The sequence below is a fragment of the Solanum dulcamara genome, chromosome 11, assembly GCF_947179165.1.
Source record: "Solanum dulcamara chromosome 11, daSolDulc1.2, whole genome shotgun sequence".
In the NCBI taxonomy this organism is placed as follows: Eukaryota; Viridiplantae; Streptophyta; class Magnoliopsida; order Solanales; family Solanaceae; genus Solanum; species Solanum dulcamara.
In genome coordinates this window covers 39,267,492-39,279,205 of record NC_077247.1, presented here as the reverse complement: position 1 = coordinate 39,279,205, position 11,714 = coordinate 39,267,492, and the positions used below count along the sequence as shown (strand labels likewise).

Below are 11,714 nucleotides of genomic sequence, written 5' to 3'. Positions count from 1 at the left end.
ATCAGTACTCATGATTGACTAATTGGATTTTAGAGGTTATAATGAAGATAGAAAATTCGAAGGGACTCAAGTCATTAGGATATTAGGGGTTGTTTGGTTAAGATACAAGTTATGATGAGATTAGTTATGACGGGATAAATTGTGATAGGATTACTTTTTATTGAGTGTTTGGTTTGTTGCATTCAAAATAATATGCATTATATAAATTTTAAGAATAAATTATTTGTTTACAAAAATACTCTTTATGAATGTGAAAAGTGAAGTATAAAAAGGGTTTAAAGGGATATTTTTATCATTTACCTACTTTATCCCGGGATAACTATACCACTAAAAGGAAGGATAGCTTATCTCATTCATAATTATTAATCCTGGGATAAGTTATCCCATACTTTATAACCAAACAAACAATTGAGGGTTACTAAAAATTTATCTCAAGACTATTTTGTCTTATCCATCACAATAAATGACTCCTTAGAATATTATAATAAAAAAAATAAACTCAAGGGACACAAGTCATTATGGAATTACAGGATATTATTAAAATACAAGTTATGAAAATGAAGTGACGTGAGTTATGAAGATGAGAAAATAAAAAATAATTTTAAGTAAGTTATTGTGTTTTTTTGTTTAACATCTTCTAATTTTAGCATTTAGTATAATATGATATCACTTTTATTTAATTAATTAAATATTTTATAATATTTTAATTTAATGTAGGGGCAAAATGTTAATCCAAATTTACACTTTTAGAGCTTCCCAGTTTTAATAATATATCATATATTATACTAAAAGTGGGAAGAATGTTAGGCAAAAGTTAGATTATTGTTTTACCCCTACATTAAATTTTAAATGTTATAAACTATTTAATAAATTAAATATTAAATAGTAAATCATCATATAAGTACATGAATCAACACCATAAAGTCTCTTGAATATATATTCTTTGTATGAATTTCATGTTGGAGTAAATTTATGAATATTTTATTTTGTTCATCTTCCAATTAGAAATATGAATGGTTATGTTTGCCCTTCACAAAAAGAAAAAAAACATAAAATTATCTTTTTGTAGTAATGTGAAGTACAATACATAAATTTTATTTTCACCAACTCTCTATTATGTAAATATATGTAACTCCTATTAATAATTATAATCATTATGTTTTTTACTCCCACATCTCATCCATGATCTCAAATGAATTAATTTCATATTCATGACAACTCTTTGTGTTCCTCAATCTTATCCTATAAATAGACACATTTGACACAATATTGTACACAGTTAAAAAAATTGAAAAAAATATATGAGAAATCCTCTATGCTCTATTCTCTTGTCACTTTTTATTTGTTTAGTTTAATGTTTATGTTTCTTATTTGTTTAAATTGTACATGTTTCTATTGTTTTGTTATTAATATTGAGAATTTATAATGGTGAAATCCTCTATGCTCTATGCTCTATTCTCTCGTCTCCTTTTATTTGTTTAGTTTAATTTTTATGTTTCTTGTTTGTTTTAATTGTACATGTTTCTATTGTTTTGTTATTATTATTGAGAATTTATAGTGATTTATTGCTTTGTATACATTAGCCTAGCATGTAGTATTTTAGTATTCTCATTTGAATATTGTATTTGTACGTTAGTTAGTTATTTTTACTTTACGCATTTATAATCAATTTTAAAATTAAAGATGTATTTTTTAATTAGAAAGATATATGTACTTTCTATCATAAAAATGATGGATTTTTTTTTAATAAATACCAATAAATTTGAAAGGAATAAAATATGTCATTTGCAATACAAAATTTATATGAAGTATTTTGGATAAACGTGCTACGCACGTCCTGGGTTGCACGTTTGTGTGTGTCACTTAGCGTGGTGCTACACATGGCCTTCAAATAGTTTTGTTGGTTTGATTTCCCAAACACATCTACTTTGAATTATAAGTGTGCAACAATCTTATATGAACCCATTCAAGGAAACATTTCCCAGAACTAGTGTTCCCTTGGAATCATTTATATTCATCCAATTTCAGAAAATATATTCATTCAAATTGTATGACATACTTCTTATCAACTCCTGAATAACAAAAAAAAGTTGAATTGTAATGTTGTACAAATTACAACATTTTTAAATCAGCCTAATAAAATAAAAATAAAAACCTATTGTGCTTCAACTTGTTCTGCATATTTATCCAATTGTTTCTACACTACATGTGTTAGTTACGTTATGGTGTGAGAAAAAGAGTATAGGTTAAAACGTGTGCTCTAAATCAAATCTGTGATATATTTTCTACTATTGCTTTGTCTTGGAATGAACTTCCTAATGAGCAGATTATTTATTTATCATGGTGAACTTAGCCCTCTGATCATTTGATGTTGTTTGGATGTGCAGATATGGATATACTTTTTGATAATGTTTCTTTATGCTTTTTTTTAATTCAGCTTTGGCCTATCTAATTCTTCTTTTAAGTGTTTATTGGTGCAAGTCAAACTGCTATAAAAATTTGGATCATCTAAATAATTTGTGAAAGTTTTTGTTCTGCCTACTGTTGGAGCTCCTTCAAAGGTTTTTCTTTGTAATTTGATCATTATTTGAAGATGGTGTTGGTGATTAATAAGGTGTTGCTCTTTGTGACGTCAAGAAAGTAAGCCACTGTTTTGTAATCATGTGGTTGATTGTGTTTTATACGCCTCGTTAACTACTGTTGAAATAATGTGTTACCTCTCAAGGTCCCATACATTCTATTCTATGTCTCGAGTTTAGGGTATTGTGTAATTTCTGTTTCTATAAAAAAAAATTGATGATTTTGTTAAATTGTGTGACCATCTTATTTAAAAGTTTAAGCTAGTAGAATAGGTCTCGAACGCCTCACTTCTCTTACTTTTGGTGTTGGTCGTTGCACTCCTGCCACCTCCTGCCGCAATGATGTGGGGCTTTTTCCGTCTTCTCTCCACAAAGAAAGAAAAGCACAACCAAAGCCAACAAGAAAGCAGAAACTACATGAGGTAAGGCCCTAGCTGGCTTGGCTCCCTCTTGCTATGGTCTACACTCCCCTTGGTCCTCCTTCGCCTATTGTACATATCACTTGGCTTCGTCCCAAACCAAGGAGCTAGGCACTAAGAAAAAGTACGTAAAGGATATGCCTTTCAATTCTCATGTCTTAAGCATGAGAGATTTCTACCGTTTCATCAATTTTGTCTGGATCCCACCACAAGGCGTTACAACTAATACAATTATCTAAATTTCAATTGCAATATTAGTGACAAAAGGTATAAAACAATCAAATTAGAACACTTACTATAAGAAATACGGATTTATCAATCCAGTAGTAGCAGCACTGCGAGTGTGTAGGAAAATGTTTTCCAATTTTCTCATTTTTGATTGGCTTAAATATTTTTCAAATCAATTTATTTTTCTCAAATTTGAGGAAAATGATTTTTTAAGAAAAAGTTAAAAGTTTATTTTTAAAAATTTTATTTTTTTACCCCAACCCCAACCCCGACCCACCCACCCCACCCCCCTCCACACACACAACAAAAAAAAATTAAATTTGTTTTTGAAAAATATTCCAAGTTTTGAAAATTTCATTTTTTTTCACCCCACCCTTAACCCCAACCGCCGTGCCAGCCCCCCAACCCGCCCCCCACCCCACTCCCAAAAAAATTAAAAATTTATTTTTTTTAAAAAATAAATTATTTGAAAGTTAGGTCTAGAGTCAGGTGTGGTCGAATTTCGATTCGAAAATTGGGATCGAATCTAAATTTGGAAGTCAAATTTTGGGTTGAAAGTCAAGTTGGGTCCCAAATCAAAGGTCGGAATCAGATCTCGAGTCAATTACTAGGGTTGATTTTCATGTCAGAAACTATTTTTCTAAAAATATTTTCTATTCTTTAGCCAAAAATAAAAGATATTTTCTAAAAAAATATTTTCAATCACTAACCAAACAATAGAAAATATTTTTCAATAAATATTTGTGACTCACCAACAGAAAATAAGTTAGAAACCAACTTGTTTTCCATTAAAACATTTTCCTTCATACCAAACACACCCTGCATCTTCTTTATTTTAGTTAAGTAAATTAAATTGAACAGCAAGATATTTCTGAGCTGATTGTGTCATTTGTCCTGTGCAGCTAATGAGGCCTTTCATCAGCTAAAACAAGGAGAGGGATTGTAGAAAGCCTCAATGCTCTTATAGCCAATTCATGATTTGGTTTTCTCGAAATCAACGAATGAACTTGAAATCATAGATTTATTTTATGATTCATACGACTCAGACAAGAATCCTATATTTTACCCACCTAGTTATGTTCTGATTTAGTTTCAAAGTTCGTGATACCAAGATTAGGCTTTGACAAATATCTCATATATTAATATCCAAATCTGAAATACATGAAGGCAGGAAACAGACAGAGTAGAGCATGCTCAACTCTTTACAAAATAGAGATCCATACATACATTGTTTCTTTCCCTTTCAAAAAGGACTAAACAAAATATACATTGGAGTTTAGAGTACTAAACAAGTGATCAAACAGTCTTAAATACCTTCAGCAGAAGGAAATATGATGACATTGAACAGTAGTTTGGATTTACCAGTCCATTCAAACACACAAACATCACCAACTTTTAGGTTGTTGCCCAGCACAAACTCCTTCCAACCAGTACCGAACTTCGCGTTTGATATTCCAAGAGTGCATTTTACAGTCCACCATCTCTTGCTTGAAACTTGAAGTACCACGTCACTATGTCTAGTGGGGAAAAAATTCCTAGCTACTGACGGCGGTATGGTCTGTCAGTTTGAAGGATGCAGTATCATATAGAACAAAAGATTCATCATGTAATAGTTAGTCAGGGATTAGCTTTAGATCACTAAAATATCTACGAATAGCTATCTTACCAATTGCATCGGGCCTCTGGCCGGAGACACATATGATGGTTGCATAAAACTTAAGAAGAAAGGATATGTAGATGTAAATGCTTTTGCTTTTTGATATGCCATAACCATTTCTTTGTCTACCACTCTGCCTATACAAGAAGACTTAGATTGTTGCACATGCCTCGTTGTGCCTTCACTGAGTTCTTCTGCAAAAATTCAAGCACGACTACAGTATATTGAAATGATCAAGAAAGTACCTTTAATGCATTCTAAAAGTTACAGGCTATCATTTTCAGTATACACTAGAATACTGTATAATGAGCTATTCAATCACCTTTAATTTTTGAAGTGATGAAACCATCGGAATCTCCTTTCTGCTTCGTTTCAAGATTCAGATTAACTATTTTGGGTTGAGAACATGGAACTGAATTCTCAGTTTTGATTATCTTATTTTTAAAATCAGAAACCTGTCCATCCATTTTATGCATTGGTTTTCTCTCGGCTGCACGAAATATAGTGACATCTAAAAAGGGCTGAGTGCCCTTAATCAGTTCAAATACACAGACATCACCAATTTTTAACTTATTGTCCAGTACGAATGCCTTCCAAGTGAATCTAATTCTCGCTGGAGATATCCCCAGGTCATATTTAACAGACCAAGATCCCCTGCCAGGAACACGAAGTACTAAATCGCCACATTTCTCTCGAAAATATTCCCAAGCAAATAAGAAATATATGTGCTGCCAAAAGAGATGGAAATGGTAAATTGAGTATAAGCTGATGAATCCATATGGATTGAATAAAGATCAAAGTATTGGCAAGTCTGTAAAGTAGCTTACCAGATTGTATGGTCTCGAGACATATGATGGCTGCATAAAATATATAACAAATGGATTCTTAGATTTAAAAGCTTTTGCTCTTTGATATGCTATGGTCCCATCTTTGTCCAATACTGTCATTTTCTTAGCATAAACCATCTCAGTTTGCTGCTTGTGCTTCCTGCAACTTTCTCCACTTTCTTCAAACAGAAACTCAAAATCAATGTATTACTACTAAAATGTCATATAAGCAGATGATCAATTCTGTCAGTAAGCCAGAGTAAACAATTCCTTACTTTTGGGTTTTCTTGTTAAAGATGGTGAAGCTACATCCTCTTGTAAGTTTTCCACCTTGATACTTTTGGTGGGAACGTCAATTAAAACATCATATGCTGCCTCCTCTTCTGGTCTCTTTCTTTTGCTTCCATGTCCTAACGGACAATGGCCCAAAATCTTAACAGAATTCTCAATCTCAGTGCCTTCGCCATGTTCTTCTGAAAATATTCAAGCCAATATAACTTCAAATAAAACGATCAAGAAAATTACTAGTACAACTAAAGCTGCATACTCCAGACTATCTTATAGTGAGAATTCAACTTTATCACCTTTAATTTTTGAGTTGAGACCATATGAACCTCCTGTCTGGTGCCTTAATTTCTTGGTTTGGACTACTTTGGGTTGAGAACATGGAACAGAATTATCAGTTTTGATAACCTTGCTTTTAATATCAGAACCCCCTGGCACTTCTGCGATTATATTGTGCATTGGTGTGCTCCCAGCTGCACGAAATATTGTGACATCTACAAAGAGCTGAGAGCCCTTAATCACTTCAAATACACAAACATCACCTACTTTTAACTTATTATCTAGCACAAATGCCTTCCAACCAGAATAGACTGTAGCATCTCCTGTTCTGATAGTGCATTTGACAGACCAAGATCCACTGCCTGGAACACGAAGAACTAAATTTCGATCATTCTCAAGGAAATACTTCCTAGCAAATTTTGACGGTATTTTCTGCCAAAAGAGATGGACACTGTAAAACGAGTATAACGGCATGCATTATATGGAAGTCTACAGAGTTTATAGCTTGTAGCTTACCAGAATGTATGGTGTGGAGATATACGATGGTTGCATAAAAGATATAATGAATGGACTTCTAGATTTAAAAGCTTTTGCTCTTTGATATGCTATAGTCCCTTCTTTGTCCATTACTGTCTTGTTCTTATCATAAACAATCTTGGATTGTTGCTTGCGAATCCCACAACTTCCTCCTCTTTCTTCAGAACAAAAAACCAAAATCAATGGATTACTCCTAAGTTGTCATGTAAGTAAAAGATAAATTCTGTCCATAAAACACCATCTTACTTTTGGTATTTCTAGTGAAAGAAGGCAAAGCTACATCTTCTTGTGAATTTTCCACAGCATCATCTTCTGCATCCACTTCTAGCCTTTTCCTTTTGCTTCCACGTCTTAACGGACAATGACCCAAAATCTCGGCAGAATGCTTAATCTCAGTGCTTTCACCATGTTCTTCTGAAAAAATTTAAGCCAATATAACCTTAATGAAATGATCAGAAAATTACTAGTTCAACGAAAGCTGTATACTCTTCCAGACAATCTTATAGAGAGAATTCAACTTTATCACCTTTAATTTTTGAGTTGAGACCATATGAAGTATGGTGCTTTAATGTCTTGGCGTGGACTGCTTTGGGTTGAGAACATGGAACAGAATTATCAGTTTTGATAACCTTAATTTTACTATCAGAATCCCCTGGCACTTCTGCGACTATATTGTGCATTAGTGTGCTCCCAGCTGCACGAAATATTATGACATCTACATAGAGCTGGCCCTTAAGCACTTCAAATACACAAGCATCACCAACTTTTAACTTATTTTCTAGCACGAATGCCATCCAACCAGAATGAACTTTAGCATTTGCTGTTCTGATAGTGCATTTGACAGACCAAGATCCACTTCCTGGAACACGAAGCACTAGATTGCCATCGTTCTCAAGGAAATACTTCCTAGCAAATTTCGACGCTATGGACTGCCAAATGAGATGGCTAAGTAAATTGATTTTGACATAGTGCAAAATGCATGGAATAAAGAAAGATTAGAGCACTGCAAACTCCATAAAGATTATAGCTTGTAGCTTACCAGATTGAATGGAGTAGAGACATATGATGGTTGCATAAAAGATATGATGAACGGATTCTTCGATTTAAAAGCTTTTGCTTTTTGATATGCTATAGTGCTCTCTTTGTCTATTACTGTCTTGTTCTGATCGTAAACACTCTTGGATTGTTGCTTGTGAATCCTGCAGTCTTCATTGCTTTCTTCAAACAGAAAATTAAGATAATTTTGTTAATAATAAATGAATTTAAGTTATATACACAACAATGTAAAGATTCTTTTTACCATTTCTACAAAGCTAGTTATTACTAGTAATACTTACCATAAAGATTTACGATCTAATATGTGACTTGATTATGTAATTAGTTTTACAATGTCAGTGCATAGAACTTAAAATCATAGTACTAAATTATCATGTAACAAGATTGATTTTCGATTCAAGTCATAGCAAATAATTAAGATCCTCACTTTGGCCGTCTCTTGTGAAAGAAGGTGAAGCTACATCCTCTTCGTGTCTTTTCCTTTTGCTGGACTGTCCATGGCCTAGGTTTTCAACAGAATGCTCAACCATATCAGGAATTTTTTCTTTCAATTTCTGGCTTCCTGGAATACCCTCTAGGATATCTACAGAATCATCCGACTCAGACAGGTCACTTTTTAGTGCATGGTGTGTTTCATGGCAATGGAAGGTGTGTAAACTATATGGATATACGATTTCTGCTGCACTCAAATCAAATATAGTGACATTAAAATGGGAACGAGCATTGTATCCGAACATCAAAAAGTGCCCACAGCTTATTGAATAATAGTCACAAAAATCCTGCCATCCTTTGTCTAACCAAATTTGGGGTTGAGAATGTTCCACTTCAACCTCCCATACTTCTCCACTGGGAACCTCAAGATACACAGGGTTTAACATGTTCTTGCAATATCTTCTGGTAAAGTCTTCCGGAATCCTCTGCATGTGTGCAAAGGAAATCTGGATTTAGTTACATATATCTCGAAATCAAATACAGTACCAGTTTATCCTGAGAAAATCCTGCTAAATACTCCGATAACGTATTTTCTGTTCTTTCATAACTAACTACTAAAACAAAAATGCCCACAGTTATCTAATTAGGCCAACTAGAACATATAGATTAAGAGACACACATACAATTTCATTAATGTCCTATTTCAGAAGATCTAGGCAACATATGTTCGTAAATGAAATAATGGGATTCCAATAAATGAAACATTTATTAACAATAAATATTCTTCATAAACTTGATTATGTATACTATTAGTGAAGCCTTGACCCCTTAATGTAAAACCATAAGCCTAAATTTGTCATCAATCTTTATTAAGTTCTTAACTATACTTTTTTCCCAACTTTTTAACACCTTAATTATCTCTCATTTGTATTCATATCACTTCAAATTTCTCTCTAATTGTCTCCTCCCCCGCCCCACTCTCCATCAGTGGCGGCAGAGCCAGAATTTTAACTAAGAAGTTCAAAATCTGAAGAACTAGGCACACGAACTAATCGTTTTGTGAACATCTAATATATATATATAAAAATTATTTAACCATAATATAATTTTTCGTTGAAAATTAATCGGTGACCATAAGGTGGCTTCCCCTGCTCCCCACCCCAAGCCAACAGTGTTTGCCAAATTAAGTAGTACATATATAAATACTTATGAACAACATTAACTCCATACACACATGGTTGAATTTTAAAACAGAAATCAAAAGAAAAAAGGGAGAAATTAAAATTGTACATACTAGACGGGAAATCAAACGAAAAAAGGGAGAAATTAAAATTGTACATACTAGACGGGTGCATTCATGTTGGGATAATATAATCTTGTAGAACTTTGGTTGCACAATAATGTTGTTTTTAGTAGAAGAAGAAACTCCTTCACCAATTTGCCGGCGGACCTTGCTAGCCATTTCTGTTTTTGTTAATCAATTTCTTAGTTTCTTAAATGTTGAATACAGTGTCATGTCAGGGTGCACTCTGCACAGCTGGTAGGTAAATAAAACAGTCATTATCTCCAATTTTGCTTGACACTTTTCTTTTATTTATTCATTAAAAAAAAAAAACTACTTCTGCCTATTATTTTTACTTGCCTCCTTTGAACATTATGTCCCTTTAAAGTGTAAACGTTTAATTTTATCTTTAGTGGAATAATTCATAGCCATAAATTTTATTTTATTTTTCTAGTCAAATATTCTTACATAAATTAGAACAAAGGAATAATTCTCTTCTCTATTTCAACTTACATGTCTTAATTTTCTTACCGAAAGCGTCAAAATACCTTTGGATTATTCAAAAAGATTTAAATATATCTTTTATTTATTTATTAGGCTAAAAATATCCTCGGTTAATTTTTTTGGTCCACTATTGCCCTAATAACTAATAATATTTTATTTTATAATAATTATTATGTGACATATTTCTATTGGATAAATTTAAATTTCAACTCATCTTTATTCTTCTACCCACCCCGACCTATATCTACCTCCCTTGACCCAAATTCAGTTAAAAAATAAAGGAAAAAGGCTCAAATACGCCATCGAATTTTTAAAAAAAGGCTTATTTATGTCATCCGTTAAAAGTTTAGCTCATTTATGCTATTATCGTTTGAGAAAAGATTCATCTATGACATTATGTTTTAACTCTGATTTTGCAAAATCACCCAAAACAACTTTTAACACTTTTTATCTGGAATTTTGGATCAAGTGTACTCTTTTTGCTCCTTCTTCTTCAAGACCACCAAGAACACATAAAGAACACCAAAAACTATAAATTTTTAACTTCTTCAATTTTTTCACAAAATCACCTCAAAATCCAATAGTAGCGTCCCTCCGAGCTAGATATCAAAACTCAATAGCTTTTGAGCTTAAATTCAACCTAACTCAACAAAACTTATGTCACGCCCCGAGAGGGTACCCTAGGCGTGGCCGACACTCAGAAACCATCTCTGGCTTCCGAGAGAATCACTTGGTCTCATTACTCATTTGTTCATTAGCGGAAGACTTAATAATACTAATATGGGCTTGTCATAATCAAAGGAAAAATAGATAATTCTTAGAAGAAGTAGTTTTTAAGGAGAACTACTCCGATTACATCATCAAACTCTGTCTATGAAGCCTCTAATACTCTTAAATGGTGTCAATGACATGTTCATGGCTACCTTAAAAGAAATATAATACTCAACAATAATTAAAGGATAAAGAGTTCCTCCGAATACAAGAAGGACTCACCAAATAGATAAAAAATAATGATCTTCAACGAAACGCCTGTTGAGGATCTCTAACACCTGTATCTGCATCATAAAACGATGCAGGTCGAATGACGTCAGCACGTGGAATATACGAGTATGTAAAATGGCAGGAAGGTAAGGACAGATATCAATAAACTCCTCTCGAGAAAACTCAGCTCAAAACTCAACATTATCTCAACATCAATATGTAATGCAAGTTTAAAATATAAAAATAATAGTAATAAGCAATGCTTACTCAGTTGGGAGTTTCTCTAACCGACAACCATCACTTATGAGCTAGCGATGATACAACGAAGCGATGTCGTTGCCACATCCATCCAATACCTTGCCAAGGTAAAGGACATCACCATCTTGGATCCACTCATCAAAGTCCTCTTTTTGGAACTTAAGAGGCATAGCCTCCATCCTACGCTGGCTACGAAGTTCTGGGGTTTGAGTCAATTAAACTCTTACCCAACTCGGTGCTCAATACTACTCCCAAAATATGTGCTCATATTAAACTCATCATCTAGTCTCATTGGACTTTAATTTAAATCATCAAACTCATCTCATTTCATGTTCATCAATCATTATACTTCCAAAAACATCATTTACATCTCATCAAAACATCTTGCTC

The 11,714-nt window shown here is 33.1% G+C and overlaps 1 protein-coding gene across 1 annotated transcript; it reads right to left on the bottom strand.

Annotated features, from left to right (window-relative positions):
* Window positions 1-4,339: 4,339 nt before the first annotated feature.
* LOC129872078 (uncharacterized) lies at window positions 4,340-9,835 on the bottom strand. The gene is made up of 12 exons (XM_055946931.1): window positions 9,642-9,835; window positions 8,295-8,784; window positions 7,851-8,029; window positions 7,338-7,740; window positions 7,058-7,225; window positions 6,791-6,969; window positions 6,295-6,706; window positions 5,986-6,183; window positions 5,711-5,889; window positions 5,206-5,611; window positions 4,893-5,077; window positions 4,340-4,784 (listed from the first exon to the last, which is right to left on the bottom strand). Exons 1-12 carry the CDS (start codon window positions 9,759-9,761, stop codon window positions 4,533-4,535), a joined length of 3,171 nt encoding a protein of 1,056 aa, XP_055802906.1. The 5' UTR covers window positions 9,762-9,835; the 3' UTR covers window positions 4,340-4,532.
* Window positions 9,836-11,714: the final 1,879 nt, after the last annotated feature.